Raw genomic sequence first — 17639 nt, 5'->3', positions numbered from 1 at the left:
GACCCTTTTTGGATGCTAGAGGTGCAAGAGTACAGCTCATGACAAAATGCAGGAAAGATACATTTCGTACTGGTGTACAAATCCACTAATTAACTGACATAAACAGAAAAAAAACATGTGTGTTTTGACAAGAAGTAAACAGACCAGGCTGCATTTTACTAATTTAAATATCCGTTATACAAAGATATTAAGCATAAAATTAAAGGAAAATAAATATAATTTTTGCTTTATAATTCGTCTTATATTTCTTAACTGCTTAAACTCACTACATCCCTTGCAATTTAAAACCACAGGGACGGCATGTTTTATAATTGTAACAAGTGTTTTTTTTTTTAGTTATTTAAATAAAAGAAAATAGTTTAATGCATGGCTACATGTGTCTGTGTCATTCTGCAGCACTTTTTTGTAAAGAAAAAAGTCTAAGAGGTTAAGAATGTCGACATGCCAGACAAACAAAAAGTTTATATTGAGCTAATAATTCTATGCATTGCACTGTTTCATTGTTCCATTGTTTCAATGGCTCAGTATTGGGTTACATATTTTAAGCTTTATTTTTATAGTCTCTCTTGAGTTCTTGGGAAATCGAAACATCTCCTACTAAGAGGACTGTCATATATTATTATCTGTAACTAACCTTGAAGGGAACTAAAAAAAAACAATTCACAGGATGTAAATGATTAATTCAACACCCCACTTACAGCTGTGAACAGGTGTTATTTTTTTAGTTCAGTCTGCAACTGAAAAATAATTGTGTGCAAACATGTTTTTTTTATAATGTCCTGTCCCTTATCTTTTACATTGTTGTTAAGATGCTCGCTTTATTGTGTACGGGGTCGTCAGTTTGCGTCCAGCTGCCACCCTGTCCTTAAAAATGAATTTCAAAACAGGACATAAATTTGATCTTTTTAAGAACTGGTACCTACTTAAACCATGTTTAATTCCAAAGAACTGTCACGAGTTAATTGTACTGCTGCCTATTGAAATTTATGTGTATATAAAAAAACATAACCTCTCTGTTTGACACAGAACTTTATTTAAAAATGTGCCAGCAGCCAGCAGCGTTAGGTCTTGGTGGAATTTTCAGCAGGAGAGGTGCTAGGTTTGTGGTTCTTGTGGTTTGGGGGTTGCATATGTTCATGCAGCAAGACTAGCACAGCCCACACAACACTTTTTTTTTTATAAAGGAAACAACAGAATAAAACAGACATTTTGAGAACAAATAAGAGAGACTGTCATGCTGAACATGATTTTAGAGATAGAGATAGAGAAAAGGTTTTAGAGCTTTACGTGAGTTAACTTGTGTGCAGAGTAAAGGGAGGGGACGATCTTCAGAATCACAGGCTCATAGAGAATGATTTGATCTTGAAGTTTAGTACTGGTTGGTAGGTATGCTTTATATTGGTCCTTCCATACATCTGCACACTATAACTGGAACAAGGTGAAAAGTGAATAATCAGACCACAGCACCTACTGCTTCAGATACAATGAAAAATGGATAAATACACCCTGCATCTTGGTATAGTCTTACACAGGAAAGATGACTGCCCAACACTGATGTCGTTTCCTATCAATTCAGGGGCTGCTTGTTCACATGGTTCTATTTTGCTCCTCAGGAAGGTTTACCAGATCAGCATGGCCTCTCAACCATAGAGGCACTCACAGCTCTGCAGGGACAGCTGTCTGCGGTTCTATCAGACTTCAGAAATCGGAAAAGGGCTGAACAAACATGGAAGGCAGTGTTTGGCATTTAATATCCTTTTTTTTTGTGTATTCAAATTTAAAATGAAATCAAATAACTATTAGTGAGAAGCGCTTGGGGAGGGGTGGTGGGGGTCCACTGGCCACTGTCTGTTTCTATGAATTTTGGAAAAGTGTCTGCCCTATACATTTCCAGATGAATGTGATAAACTATCATCTCAAAGCTATTGCTCTCCCTATTACAAATCACAGCCAATTAAGAAACTATTTAAGGCTGCTTGCAAGTCCCTGAGCTGTTTATTTCTGCCTTTTGGGTGTGTTTTCCTTTTCTAAATGACCATTTGGAGTAAAAAGAGTTGAGAGTATGGCCCAACGTGTCCTTTGTTTTCGTCACCCCAGGCTCTTTGGAGACTGGATTTCCTACTTCGCTCAGCCCGCTGGTCCAGCCTGCACTGGCCAGGAGCGTTGCTCATGCTGCTGGCTGCTCTCGCTCTCATTGGCTGCCTTGAGAGGTAAAGTACTGCTTGTTCATGTGTTAACTGCTACATGACATCAAGTTACGTTGGATGTTTTCAGTTAAATATTTTTAATATACGTCCATGATGTTTGGACTCAGTACGCCCCCATTTCTCATACGGTCAGTTTCAGGCTTAAGGCTTTGAACACATGCCTACAGTGGAATATGAAAAGTAGATTCTATTAAATTTAGTCATGCAAATAAAAATGTCTAAAACAGTAACAAAAATGAAAGCTACATTGCTATACACTACAACTGTTGGAATTCTGGTAAATTAAAATGTTTACCTACACATTAAAATACATTATCTGCAGCTGTCATGATGATATTGAGCTAGGTAAAAACAAAATTGAAAGATAAATAAATAGGATATCCTGTACTCAATGTGCTACATTAATACATGTAAGTACCGGTTAACACAGGTTTTAAACTGCAGTGTGTGTTTTCTACTGGTGAATAGTTTATTTTATAAATAGATAGATAATTTCATTAGGGGAATAACATCAAGAAACTTAAATGTATAACCCTATAAATACAGTAGATTTGTTTAATTTTCAGAGGAAAATGCACAGACTGATGAGTAAGATATTGTTTATTGCTATTCTGTATTGAAACTCAGAAAGTATAATACAACCGCCACCATTGGGAAATGTTTTTAGCGACAGTGGCATTGACTATCCAATATGATCCAATATGGCAGCTCTTGGAATATACCATGATGATTTAATTATTTAATGTTTAAGAGCAGCAAATAATTCATACAGTTATAAACGCAGAGGCCAATGAACTGAGTAATTAAAACAATATACTGTAAATACAAGTATGCTTATCTAGAAAAACATCTTTGTCAGAGATTTCTTTTTTTATCAGCAAGATGGCTCAGCTATATTACAATTCTAATTTGTTTTCAGTCACAAAATGGAGCTGTTGAATGCTTCGGCCTTGCTGTTGTTCCTCCTCCTGGACCTGGCTGTGACCAGCCTACAGCAAAAGTTAAAGGTCGAGGAGATCCCCTCCAGAGTTCAGTCTGTGATCAACACACTCAGCGGTGAGATACCAGAACCTACTCCTGGTTGAGGGGATGAGTGGTGCTTTAGAATGACTAATCCGAACAGACAGGAGAGATGCACAGAGTTCTGTGGATCAACCACGGGCCTCTTTCAAAAGTGTTACCATTATGGTTTTATTGAAACCGGGCCAGATGATTTTGACCTATTTTGTAGGATTTAGCCCCTATACTCACATAAAGCTTTGTGCTAGGAGGTCACCCATCCAAAGTTGTGTCTGACAACCAACAAAGAAGACAATTTCTGCCAAGCTGACACTATGATAACATAGTTGAGACTTTCAAACTCTGTACATATCTGTGCGATACAAAGGCTGCTATCCATACATTTTGCAGATCGTAAACAACCCCATCTTACAATAATGGCTGTTATTTTGCAGACATATCAAATCTCATTACAGCTCGTATGGTAGAAAGTGTATAAATAAACAAAAAAGATATGCATATACATATAGATATTCTTTGGGATAGCACCATAAGAACCATTTGTAGAACACAGTCCTTTAGGTATGACTACTTCTCTGATTCCTGTGGTTAAGAGTGTACTTTCATCATCAAAGTCCTGAGTGTTCAGTAGATTCAAAGAATGAATGGAAACAAACACTGACAGGACCCTTCATTGTACCAGTTTTTCTCAGCCAGCCAGAGCCTGAATTGAAAGACTGCTACCTGAACCTATTCACTCCTCCTTCCCAGTCTATCTCTGTCCAGTGGACCTACAGGGATGGGCGCTTGGTTAATTTACCAGTCAGTTTGCTGGTCGAGGGTGACATCATTGCTCTGAGACCAGGCCAGGAGGCTCCGGCATCTCTGAGAGGCATCCAGGTAGGACTATGTTCAGGTTCACTAATTGTCCTTATGATTTGTGTTCGGAATGTGTTATTAAATATGATAACCTTGTTCCACCATTTTAAAGCCCATTCATTCAGTCAAACAGGCTCTGTTTGTCTCCTTTGTGTTTTTCCACAGGAAGAGGAACACGTCATTCTGGACAGAGGTGATGTCTTCTGTCATTTCTCCTCTCCTCCCTCTCCATTGGGCAGAGAAAGGCCACGCCCCCACAGCCTGCTGTGCCCACATCTCTTCAGAGTGACCAGAACACCAGCCATTGCCAGCGTCCAGTGAGTGTGAATACAAAAACATCGACATTGAGCTGCATGTTGGTTTTTTTTGTTTGTTTTTTTTAAATAAAAGGAATAAAAAGAAACTGTTCTTTTACAACAGATTTTACAACAGTACCTATTTTGTTTGCCATTCTGGAATAAAAGCCTTGTGCGTTTGACCCAAATTCTTTTAATTTTCTTCTTCTTCTTCTTCTTCTTCTTCTTCTTCTTCTTCAGAAATCTGCATGAATAACATTATTACAGAACTAAAACACATTGTATCTGTTTCAACATCAGGAAATGCCTGGAAATGGGAAGTCAGAGGCCTATAACTGTGCTGGATAACGAGCGCTTCACTGCCCAGACTTTGTTAGAGGAAGTTGTTACACCCTTGGTTCTGGTATGAGAAAGAAGATACAGAAACCTAATACTGTTTTAAATAACACTTTTAACATAGTAACCAAATATAATGTTGAGTAAAAGTCTCTTTTACTTCTATACTTCATTTTTGTACACATGCATTGCAAGGGTCACAGATTGCTAAAGCTGAATACAGAGATGTGTGTTCTTTTCTTGTGCCATTTCAGGCAGTGCTGCTGATTGTTAACTGTACTCGCTATATCCTTGGTGCTCCCGGAATAGGGCCCTGGCAGGTTACGCTGCTACAGTTACAAGTAGGTGAGACTTGAAGAGCTGCAGTAAATTACTGCTGGGCTAAAACTGTTCTAATTTTAAAGATATGGTATGTTTCATCTGATACAAAATATATCCGAATGAGCTAATGGTTTAAATATGAATACAGGTATTTCCTGTAAATTGTTCGAACAAAAACATCACGTGGGAAGAACATCCACATTTTTTTTTTCCTGCTAAGTGGGCTAAAGTATGCATTTAATAAACAGGCGCAGGCACAGACACAGACAAAACCCTGCAGCTTCAAAATAAAAAATCCCTGTGTGAGGTCATCCAGATAATTTACCAGTTATGATAAATCACACAGGTCTTCTTTCCTTATGTCTTTGTTTCACACTGTTATTCACAGGTTCACAATAACCTTTACAGAATGTACAATCCCCCCATTTGTAAGAACTTTACAAAAAAACCTTCTCTGTCGAATCATCACCCACGACAGTTTCACACTTAATTTCTTTAATGGAAACTCTGGGTATTACTAATGCAGAATCAGGCTTGAATGCTTTTACTGACTCTGTGATGCTTTTTGCAAACATGGAGGTGTTAATCAGCATTGATTAAATCAAACCTCCTGCTCTTTGCAGGTGAATGGTGTGCTACCCTTGCTCCCTCTCACCTTCCCCATGCTGTGGCTGCAAGTCAGTGCCTTCGGAGAAGCTCAAGTGTTGACTTATCTCAAGACCTTCTCGTCCAGTCGTATGGTAGGTGTATAACATTCCAGACCCATTGGTCAAAAGTAGAAGATCTAAACACTCGCATCACAAAAAATCCTTTAAATACCCCTTGCCTTTTTCTGTATTTTTGCAGCTCATAATCTGATAAGCACTAGTAGTTATATTTTCATAAAACCACAGCACATATTTATTTGATCTCAGTGGCGGTATTTAGATCTGCTGCTGTTTATATTCAATTTGATATAAAAATTGTTTTACAGTATAAGACTCCAGTTTTCTTAGGTCTAACATCTCCAGTATCAGTTTTTTAAAAGAAAGGGATACTCATATTGATATTTTTTATTTTAAGGAAAGATGTCTGGAAACTTGGAGAACGTATTTCGGAGTTCTTTGTGGCCGGTCCCCAGCGCTATGTCACACCACCAGCCTCTTGCACAGTCTTGGCTCCATTACAGTAAGCTTCAAGCTTAATAAAATCAGATAGAAATGGTTTTGGTTCTGTGAGCTAGACCAATGAGCTACCAGAAGAATTGTCCCTGTCTCACGTAGTTGACCACTGGAACGATCTAATGAGTAATTTAAACTTCACCATTCCCAACCTTCTCCTTGTGCTATTGCTTAAGCAATGTTGCAATGTGTTGTTTGAGTAGGTGCTGTGCTGTGTGGATAAGCAAGGAATTCTGTCCTGGCCCAACCCCAACACAGAGAAAGTCCTCTTCTTCACCAGAAACCCCCAGCCTCTAAAACCAGGTGGATGGAACAGCAAAAAACATGTTAAAACATCTGATCGAAGCCATAAACCTGTAAGTAAGGTTTGTTTCCCTTAAAAATCTGTTATTAGGGGCTCCCGGGGGGGGGGGGGGGGGGCGCTTAGGTTGGCTAGGGTGTCCTTGGCTCCCCGCGCACCAGCAACCCCTGTAGACTAGCCCTATGCCTGCGGGCTTGCCTAAACCTGCCCAGAGCTGTGTTGTCCTTCGACGCTGGAGCTCTGGGTTGGCTGCATGGTGGGCCTGCAGAGTGGAAAAAAAGCAGTCAGGTGACGGCACATGTTTCGGAGGACAGCGTGTGTTCGTCTTCACCGCTCCCGAGTCAGCGCAGGGGTGTTAGTAGTGAGCTGAGCTTAAAAATACAATTGGATATATCAAATGGGGTGAAAAACGGGGTAAAATAAATTGGCGACTACTGCATTTTTTAAAATTAAAAAAAAAATAAAAAATAAAAATCTGTTATTGTTAGAGCTGTGGCCATGAAATGGGACACAAAATCCTCCATTTCAGCAACGGAGGTTAAACTCTAAACTGACATACCTCACCTAACCACATGTTACATTTTCAATGTTACAATTTTTTTCTCCTTCCTTCAGAACCCCTCATCAGTGGGCCCACAGACGAACAGCTCCTATAGTAGCAGTACGGTGGAGGTGCTGAGCCTGTCACTGGACAGACAGGCCCCGACGTGCATGCAGTTTGATGACTCATGCTGGCAGCGCTATGCCACTTCACTCAGACCACTAGGCCTCTGCACCGTCCTTGGGCTGTGTGACCCTGTCTCTGTAGCCACACTCTGGCAGCTCGCTGACCACCTGACCAACGTGGCTCTGCTGAAGAGCCGGCCCAGCTGCCTGCCCGTCCAGATGCCCTGGGGAATGTGTGAGCTCGCCAGGGTCATAGGTACCAAAGAAATGCTTACATGTAAACTTGGTTGGAGAGTGAATTGGAACCCAATAATAAACCCTCAACAACCTAGAAAGATTTCATAAAATAAAAATAAATAAATGATTTATATTTTATAAAACAACACAGTGGTTATTGTACAGGCCGTTTTCTAATCACAATATTGCTACGGAGACCCTGCTTGGTTGGTTTCCCACAATTGGATTGTATTAATGTGTTATATTCTGAGTTATGCAGTGTTTTGCTGACCTGTCTGTGTCAGGTTTCTCTCCCTCTGCGAAGGATCCCTTCCAGCAGCAGATGAGCTCAGCCGCCTACACACTGACCAGTGCACAGGAAGGGTCTCCGTGGCAACCACAGCCTGTCGCCATGAGGAAGCTTCCTCTCACTCACATTATCAGCCTGCTGATCCACGACAGCAACACAGGTTCGTGCAGCATAGGAGCATGGGATCGTTTTTTATTAACAGCGTATATTTTTAACCAGAAAGAAGTCTTTCTGGTGGTAAAGGACACATACAGTATGGACTGCATTTTTGTTTTTTATAAATACAAATTTATTTTCTACTTTATCGACTTCTCATTGTCCGCATACTATCAGATATTAAACAATGAATACACTAGTACCGACATTTAAAAAAAAAAAAATTGTTTGGAGATGTACTTTAATAGTAAGTATATTTCATACTGGGAATGCAAGCTCTAGTATTAGAAACTGTTTTGAAGTGCATCAGTTACCCTTTCTTTATGATTCATGCTACTGTTTAAAGCCCTGAGGAGAGGGCCTGGATTCAGAGAGAATGGCTGGGGATTTTTTTTAAATACCCTTTTCTCTTGTCCCTGCTTGAATGAGAAAGTAAAGAGGTTTTAATAAGAATTACTCACACCCTGCTGGTGAAACTCACTGTACAGTTACTCAGAAATAATCAACTAACAGGAAGCCTCTTTGAGAAAAACAAAATCCTCTGAACTATACTGTATACCTAGGCAATTTCTCGTGACTCCTTTTCACAACATTGTCAAGGAAGTAGGAACTGTGATACAGTTCACAATTTCAGCAAACCTATCTTTGTTTTCTTTTTTTTTTTTCAATTATTGTGCCCTTTTCGCAAAGCTTTATTCTTTAAAGAATGCTTATTTAAAGTGTTTTTAATTAAATCGAAAAGACGTTTGTTTGATATTTCTGAAACTGTTCTGGACTAATTAATTTTAAGAATGTCAAACTCTATTTCATTCATAAAAAATAGCATTTATAACTCATGAGCTATGTTAATTGGTCCTGTTCATTGGGCAAAGCTTTTTACATAACAAGAAACTTCACCATCAATGGTTTGATGTTGCAGCTTTCTAGATGTACCACAGTGTATGCTCAGCTCCAACAGCTCGATAGCAGCGGGGTAGATATACTTTTCACCAGAAATACGATCTAGCAAAATAAATCTGTTCTGTGTGTGTGTGTGTGTCATCATGGCCATTCGCACTGATTGTGAAGGAGGTGCGTTAGAATCTGTTTTTGCCAATGACAGGAGGCAGGAAGCTGTAGGTGTTTCAGTGGAAATATTTAAGGGAAAGAACCGCAACTTCAGAACGTTAACAATGGAAAAAGATAGCTCATCACGGGTTACATAAGAGTATGGGCTCAGCTCGTGTGTGTTGTGTATTAATGACAAACATATTCACATACCATATATTTGATTATGTTTAGCATTATGATAATTATCATTTTCCTGCGATGGATTTTGGACAATATTTACAGTATATGAAATCTACAGTATTTCATTCACAAACCCAAACTATTTGAAACAATGAAGGTGCTTCACCCCCTACAGGATGTGCACTGAGACCCTTGTATCTCCTATATTCTACAGGAAAGCTACAGCTCTTCTCGTATGGCTCGGCAGATGCAGTTCTTGAGGCCTGCAGCGAGTGCTGGGATGGGACTGACATTCAAACTCTATCAAGTTCAGACAGGTCTGTCTTTACCACTCACACATACCTTCTCACACTTTTGTGTTTTAGAGCCTTCAAATTCAACCCCATATATCAAACCATATTTAATCCAATAAAACAGACTTTAAACAAAAGAATCACGCTGAATGTGACATTTTTGAGGTGGCTTCCTTGTCCAGACTGCGATACGTGTTTTTTGCTAATCTATAGTATGTAACAACTACTTACAGGAAGAAGGTTCTGGATTTCTACCAGCGAGCTTGCATTGCCGGTCAATGCTTAGCCCTTTCATTTAAACCCATGTTCCATGCCCTGGAACCAGAGATCAATGGAAAGTGTATCCAGCTGCCTCGCGGCATGTGCCACAGTTACAGAGATCAGGAAGGTAAGCCTAGTTTACAGTAATTATTGTAGGTCCAGTATTTGGCAGTTGTGCAGGTTAAGCATCAAGTTCTGGGAAAAGTCTCGTCTGCATTGACATTGGCTCAGCTGCCCAATTAATGCATCATCTTCTACATTCATAGGACATTTGCTGTACCTCTTCATTATTTAATGTGTTTTATAACTTAGCAGGCTGCACATGAAGATAACTCCTAGAGAGCTCTAAAAGTATTCAGGTGGTTAATGTTAGCTAAGGGTAAAGGTAAGGGTCAGTCTCTTTTTTTTCATTGCTGATTTAGTGGTTTGTTTCTCCAGGGACAGAGTTTGAACACAGTGCTGGTGAGGAAGATCCTTTCCTTTCTCTCGACGAGCAGGTTTTCCTGGGTTTGGTTTCAACACAGTATCAGGCTAGGCCAGAGATGGTGCGTCTGATTGCGGGGCTGGACAGTGCCTGTATTCGCTTTGTCTACTTCTCCCTGGAGGAGGAGGTGAAGAGCAAGGTAAACTGGGAATTTAAGAGATTAAAAAACAAACAAAAGGATATATTATTTAAAACATGCTTGAATAAATAGCAAAAAAAAGGGCAACATAAATATTCACATTTTTATATGTCACTTTTCAATTGGATCTGATTGCAGGTACTTTTATTTAAAAAGAAACTGGAAGAAACCTTTTTTTTTTAAGTTTTCCTGAACTATATAAGTAATTGTGAAAAACAGGTAAAAACTGTACCAGTCTTCAATATTCATAATATTTAAGTTGTCACTGCCCCCAACTGGTAAATTCAAGTCATACAGGAGAGAAACAATCCCCCCCCAAAAAAAAAAAAAATATCTGCCTGGATTTTCTGTTTCCAACATCAATAAACTCTGCATGTACTGCATTTCAAACAATAATATTAAAACTAAAACACACGCACACACAAAAGTAAAATGGAAACACATAAACAAACCAAATCATATTTACTTTAAAAGTCACATCCTATTAGTCCAAAGCTCTCTTTCCCTGTCGCAGGTGTTTGCAGAGAAGATGGGTCTGGAGACGGGCTGGAACTGCCACATCTCATTGCAGTCCGATCGCTTTCCACTGGACCCCGAGGACTTTCAAGACACAGTGACACTGTGCAGCGAGAGAGAGGGTGAGCAGTGACGCTGTGCAGCGAGAGAGAGAGAGGGTGAGCAGTGACGCTGTGCAGCGAGAGAGAGGGTGAGCAATGACGCTGTGCAGCGAGAGAGAGGGTGAGCAGTGACGTTGTGCAGCAAGAGAGAGAGGGTGAGCAATGACGCTGTGCAGCGAGAGAGAGGGTGAGCAGTGACGCTGTGCAGCGAAAGAGAGGGTGAGCAGTGACGCTGTGCAGCGAGAGAGAGAGGGTGAGCAGTGACGCTGTGCAGCGAGAGACAGGGTGAGCAATGACGCTGTGCAGCGAGAGAGAGGGTGAGCAGTGACGCTGTGCAGCGAGAGAGAGAGAGGGTGAGCAGTGACGCTGTGCAGCGAGAGAGAGGGTGAGCAATGACGCTGTGCAGCGAGAGAGAGGGTGAGCAGTGACGCTGTGCAGCGAGAGAGAGAGAGGGTGAGCAGTGACGCTGTGCAGCGAGAGAGAGGGTGAGCAATGACGCTGTGAAGCGAGAGAGAGGGTGAGCAATGACGCTGTGCAGCAAGAGAGAGGGTGAGCAGTGACGCTGTGCAGTGAGAGAGGGTGAGCAGTGACGCTATGCAGCGAGAGAGAGAGGGTGAGCAGTGACGCTGTGCAGCGAGAGAGAGAGAGAGGGTGAGCAGTGACGCTGTGCATCGAGAGAGAGAGAGGGTGAGCAGTGACGCTGTGCAGCGAGAGAGAGGGTGAGCAGTGACGCTGTGCAGCGAGAGAGAGAAAGGGTGAGCAGTGACGCTGTGCAGTTAGAGAGAGGGTGAGCAGTGACGCTGTGCAGCGAGAGAGAGAGGGTGAGCAGTGACGGTGTGCAGCGAGAGAGGGGGTGAGCATTGACGCTGTGCAGCGAGAGAGAGGGTGAGCAATGACGCTGTGCAGCGAGAGAGAGGGTGAGCAGTGACGCTGTGCAGCGAAAGAGAGAGGGTGAGCAGTGACGCTGTGCAGCGAGAGAGAGATAGAGGGTGAGCAGTGACGATGTGCAGCTAGAGAGAGAGGGCGAGCAGGGACGCTGTGCAGCGAGAGAGAGAGGGTGAGCAGTGACGCTGTGCAGCGAGAGAGAAGGTGAGCAATGACGCTGTGCAGCGAGAGAGAGATAGAGGGTGAGCAGTGACGATGTGCAGCGAGAGAGAGAGAGGGCGAGCAGTGACGATGTGCAGCGAGAGAGAGAGAGGGTGAGCAGTGATGCTTTGTATTTACATTGTAGTTACTTAGTAAATATGTGTGTGCATACACATAATGTTTAAAACACATAAGGTCCCCAAACAAAAAATCTACAAGCTAAAAGATTAGGTAGGCAGTACTATTAATGTTCCTTTTCCAAATATTTCCATGCAGAGGTGTGTGTTTCTTCAATTTCACCAGAAGAGGGCAGCAAACTATTTTGCATTACAGTGCCAGTAGAATCTGGCACTAGAGCAGGGGTGGCCAACCCTGGTCCTGGAAAGCTGCTGGGTCTTCTGGTCTGCAGTTCTCAGCTACTTAATTGAACCAAATATTTTCTTGCAGGATTGTGGCTTTCCAGGGTCAAGGTTGGCACCACTGCACCACAGAGTTCATGAAGGCTGGGGAGTGTAGGTCTGAAATATGAATCTTGTTTTCAGTAGATTCAGAAGGAGGTCGTCTGCTCAGTGAAGGGAAATGGCAGGCTGAGAAGAATGGCTTCCTGGACGGTGAAGGGGTCTGCTTTATTGAAGACCGGAACAGGGTGAGTTGGGATTCCCCATATTACCGGTGTTTACCACAGTAAAAGATAAAAACTGCAGTAAAGCACAAAGCAGGGTAAATCACAGGGAAGTCGGTAAACCACAATAAAAAATAAATAGCATAACATATTTGGAACAAACACTGTCTGGTGGTCCTGATGCGGTAGGCCGCAATTACTGATGTCACCATGCTGTTGTTACCTGTTGTGTTGGTCTTGTTTCAGGCAAAGCTCCCCAAGGGCATTGAGAACGTGCGTCCCCACCTCGAGAACATTGACAATGTGCCACTGCTGGTGCCTCTCTTCACCGACTGCACCCCAGAGAGTAAGATATGATCTCCCCTTGGAAGTGTTATTGGTTGCCTTTGATTCGAATATTGGGATCTTTACAGCAACATACATTTAGTAGCACAGCTAGGAAGCCGCTATGAAATTATTGTTAGAAAACATCTCGCTTATACATTTACCATGGTAAATTGGCACATTAGTAATTTAGCAGTTTACCTTACTTTCCCATGCTTTCAATATACATTTACTATGCTCCACTGTGCAATGCTTTTACCAAGGTATACAGCAGCAATGCTAGGGCTAGCACAGCAGAATACATTGTGCTAAGCTGTACTACTTGATTGTATGAACTCTAAGGCTGTGTCTTTTTGAAGCCATGTGTGAGATGGTGGAGGTCATGCAGGAGTACGGGGAGGTAGTGTGCTGTCTGGGAAGCGTCCTCAACTCTAAAAACAATGCCGTCTTCCTGCAGAGTGACATCAGGTAGGAATTTCATAACAACTCTGTACCAGACTAATTGCCTATAGTACAAGCAATCTGTCTTACCTGGAGAGCACTGCAGAATTTTGGTAGTTAACTATCAATGAAGTTCAATGAAAATAAGTTTTCTCTTGCAACACTTTCACTGTTTATAGCCCTGAAGTCAGTTCTAAGCGTTAGTGATCGTTTTAGGATTCAACAGGATGGTTAGTGCCTCTGAATATCAAATGATCCCAGTGACTGAGGTTGCAGAGGATGCTGTGAGTTTTTAAAGCATGGTTCTAATTGCTCTGCAGTATTGCGCTGGATCCTCTCTTCCCCTCTTGCTGCTGGAGTAGCCCTGGAAGATCCGCCCCCTTGGTGACCTCACGCACCCCACAACTCTTTTCAGTCCAGCTCTCAAGCGCCCTCTGTGGTCTGCCGTGCGCTATTCACCTCGGGCAGCACGACAACACCACAATCATACGCCTCATCAAACAGGTGCAGAGATCTTTATTTTAATTCCTAATTACTGTTGCACTGAATTAACATTCTGAAGTACTCTACCATCGTGACATGTCTTACACAGGCAAGGCACTCGTCTTCTGGGATCAGGAAGTGTTTTCTCTTCCTCCTGCAGTGCCAACTCTCCCTCGTACTCATTCAGGTGAAACTCATTGGGATGTTTGAAATGGGTTGTAAATTGTCATATATCTCATTCACTTCAATCCGTTCTATACAGTATTTTCTCATAGTTGTTGTGCTTTATTCCTGTGCAGGTTCTGGCTTGCCTGTCTCAGCTTCCCCCTCCCCTTGGAACAGCTGATGTACTCTGGCTGTCCTGTATCTCTTTCCCCATCCTAGGGTGAGACACCTGCTGTAGCCTACATTGTATGCGGAATAGATAATGAGAGACTCTGCTTGATACTTTCAAGGGAGAGTGTATAAATATATATATATATATATATATATATATATATATATATATATATATATATATATATATATATATATATATATAACATTCATGTATTTATTTTTGTTACAGCATTTCCCTTCTAGGAAAGTCTCCAGACAACACCATCATGGAAGTAGCTACTGGAAAGAACCTAACATTTTTACCTAAGAAGGTAGCTGGATGCTTTAAAAAAAAAAAAAAAAAAAGAATTGGCCATGAAATGCTAAAACAAATGATTATTTAACTATATTCTAAGTTGTCTGTGTTTGTACCTGTGAAATGTTTATTTCGGATAAGTAAAGTACTAAAGGAATTACCATGCTTGTGTTTCAGACACAACAGTTCTTCATCTTCTATTTCCTCTTAAAGTTTGGATTGACCATGTGCTCTTCTTTAGCGTGTTTCGGCTTCATGCTGCACGCATTCTGCATGAAAACTCACCCTGAGAATGGCCCTCGCTGCCACCCTTACGCACTTTTAATGTGAGTAAAACATAAGCGTGACGAATATTTCTAATAAAAAGTTTGGGATATCATTTGTATATAGTCATTGGAGAGGAGATGTTAGCGAATTCTTCTACCATTGCACCCCCATATTGATTGCATATTATTTAAGGAGTAAGGCTTTTTAGTGGCTACAAAGACTTATTCTGCATAATTAAATTAGAAAAGGTGCCCAGTTCAATTGTCACGTTGGCCAGAGAGAAGCATTTGGGGAAGTTATTCCTCAAGATAATGTGATTCAGTTAAATGCATAAACTTAACTTTTCCCTCCAGCTAAAACTGTTAATTGAATTAAGAGCAGCAGGAAATAGTTCAAAGCATTGACCAGACACTTGTGCTTTTGTGGCTTTTCTTTTTTTTGTATTCAAACCCAGAAACTCAAATGAGACCTCTCCTGCCTGGTATGGGGAATACTACAATGCCCTCCTGCTGGCACAGAAGATAATAGCATTCTTTATGCTTCTTAATGGATGTAAGCAAACAGCTTTACTGTTGGAGCCTCCACAGAAATCTAAAATTCACATTTTTATTTTAAGTAGCTGTGGACTTTAAGGTGTTAATCAAGTGTAAGTTGCTGGGGGGATCGTTTCAAAGGGACAGTACAACAGCTTGATTCAAGTAAACACCCAGCCTCACATTTTGTCACGTGACCTGTTGTACGTTATTAACATTTTACAATTAGTCATTATGGGCTATATTCACAAAGCTATTTACTCCAAATTGTCGCTAGCATATTTCATTTTTGCAAAAGGAAAAAAAAAACACCTTAAACATCTAAAACAAATGAGAAGCATAGTGTTGGTAACTTTATTGGGTGTGTTTCTCCTTTCTGAAACAATTGTGCTCATGACAAATTGAAATAAATAGCTTTGAGAAGACCTATATTTTCTTAGAACCCAATTTAGAGTTTTATTTAATAAATCTAAATCAATTCCCTATGATCTTAATTTTTTCCCAGCTATAGAAAATCATTGTTTTGGGGATTATGTGCTTAAAATAATACCATGTAGAAATATTCTCTTCAGTCTATTTTTGTTAAATTGTCAAAGAATCCTAGTATATTGCTCTGTGTAGAGAACTGAGAAGGGCATTTCATGGGATCAATAAGCTACTAACAACCAAATGAGCAAGATGGACCGAATGGCCTCCTCTCGTTTGTAAACTTTCTTATGTTGCAGTGTGCACCTCTGTGAGCCACGTCCATCGCTCCAGCCCACTGTGGAGACAAAGTCCGCTGAGTAACCGCTGGTGGTGTGCAGCTGTTATCATTGCGTAGGTATCTCCATCATCATCATGACAACCATCATCATCACCATGGTCGATGCCACGACTTCCAGAACAACACTAAAATAAGTAACTAGTCTTTGCAGTTCTCTGTGCTAGTAGGTCACCAAATCCATGGAAATCCAATGGTTCCTCGTCTCATGTGATATCTTTTTTACCAGATGCTGTTTCTGTTTCATCTTGGTAATTATAAATTAACTAGCGGTATTCAGTATTGACAGAGATTCTTTTCATTTTGAATGTCTTGTTTTGCCCTCAGGCCATCTCTCCAAGTCCTCATGGCCTATGTGGCCTACCTCCTGTGGCGTGATCCCAGCAGCCAACTCACCTCTGAGCTGTCCGATGTCCCAGCAGCCACCTGGCTTCTAGGTTTCTTCTGGCTGCTCCCTCTTCTGTTTGTTAACGAATCTATTAAACTCCATGAGATCAGGTGAGTATATACTGATAGCTGACATGTATTGTGTGAACGTTTTACCTTAGAATTAATGATTGAGTGTTTAAGGGTATGAATCAGTATTCAATATAATGAAGGTGTAGTCATTTAAGTGTAATTGTATATGGTATTGAATTTAAGAAGTAAACAAATGATGTTGGACTTCATTAAAGTAACTTGTTGATGTTTGTGTTAAACACTTAATTCTTTTAGTCATTTTAGAGAATGAAAATGTTCTGAATGCATCCATGTGGTTTATGTTCTTCATGTTGTAGAACGAGAGTGCGATATTTGAAGAGACAGAAGCTGCAGTTTGACACCAAACTGGGAATGAATTCACCTTTTTGAAGCAAGCTGCTTTCGGGATCCCTAATACTTATTATTATATGTGTTTGTCCATTTATTTGAAATATGTGTTAGTTTATTGTCTTTGTATTGCTTTTAATTTGTATTCCCTACCAGATAAAGATAAAGATTCAATGAAGGAAATACACACGTTTCTAAATAGGAATTCCTGATTTGTGCTTGAGTCGTTTTGTTTAAGATTATGTTTGACTTTTGTGACAGGGTACCTCACAGTTCGGTCTCTTCTGTGATGTCAAGGTGTTTGAGTATTATTGAGCAACAGCTTTTGTCTTCTCTATTTCTTACTCTGGGTTTTAGATTGCCACAGTCAAGAAGTGTAGAAACTTGTTCTTGGAGTTTACAGTGTAGTCTAATGTGACACATACAAGTGGTTGACTTGGAGGCTCCTCTGCTTTCCTCTATATATCACTGGTAATATGTGAGAAATGCTCAACACCCACTAAAGTACTCAAGCAGACAGAGAGAATGTGTTGTTGACCTCTGCTTCATCCGGTTTTGATTCCTACAGCATGTAGAGGTTTCAATATTTTAGCACGGAATTTTCTTCAGAGATGCTTCCTTTGAACCTCATTTCTTGTAAAGACTTGCAATCAGGCCTTTTTTAGATGCCTTATTTAAAGCACAACGTGGCCTAACATTTTCACACATGTTCATGGAGGTAGGCATATAAAGGATATAAATGACAAATCTTGAGGTGTTCTGACTCATTTGCATACTACTGTATTGTATCTGATCTGACCCACATAAA

General features: G+C 40.8%; 1 protein-coding gene across 1 annotated transcript; it reads left to right on the top strand.

Moving 5' to 3' along the window:
• The first annotated feature begins 1852 nt into the window (after window positions 1-1852).
• Window positions 1853-17036, top strand: LOC117418329 (transmembrane protein 94-like). Its single transcript, XM_059035466.1, has 27 exons — window positions 1853-2210; window positions 3127-3263; window positions 3910-4106; window positions 4251-4402; window positions 4682-4784; window positions 4972-5058; window positions 5662-5778; window positions 6101-6205; window positions 6402-6554; window positions 7115-7421; window positions 7687-7851; window positions 9292-9394; window positions 9604-9758; window positions 10070-10254; window positions 10769-10892; window positions 12500-12603; window positions 12826-12925; window positions 13263-13371; window positions 13665-13848; window positions 13937-14014; window positions 14127-14212; window positions 14396-14477; window positions 14639-14787; window positions 15183-15280; window positions 15987-16080; window positions 16352-16522; window positions 16801-17036. Exons 1-27 carry the CDS (start codon window positions 2170-2172, stop codon window positions 16871-16873), a joined length of 3459 nt encoding a protein of 1152 aa, XP_058891449.1. The 5' UTR covers window positions 1853-2169; the 3' UTR covers window positions 16874-17036.
• The last annotated feature ends 603 nt before the right edge of the window (window positions 17037-17639 follow it).

The sequence above is a fragment of the Acipenser ruthenus genome, chromosome 13, assembly GCF_902713425.1.
Source record: "Acipenser ruthenus chromosome 13, fAciRut3.2 maternal haplotype, whole genome shotgun sequence".
NCBI classification, from domain to species: domain Eukaryota; kingdom Metazoa; phylum Chordata; class Actinopteri; order Acipenseriformes; family Acipenseridae; genus Acipenser; species Acipenser ruthenus.
This window is presented reverse-complemented; position numbering and strand designations above follow the sequence as displayed.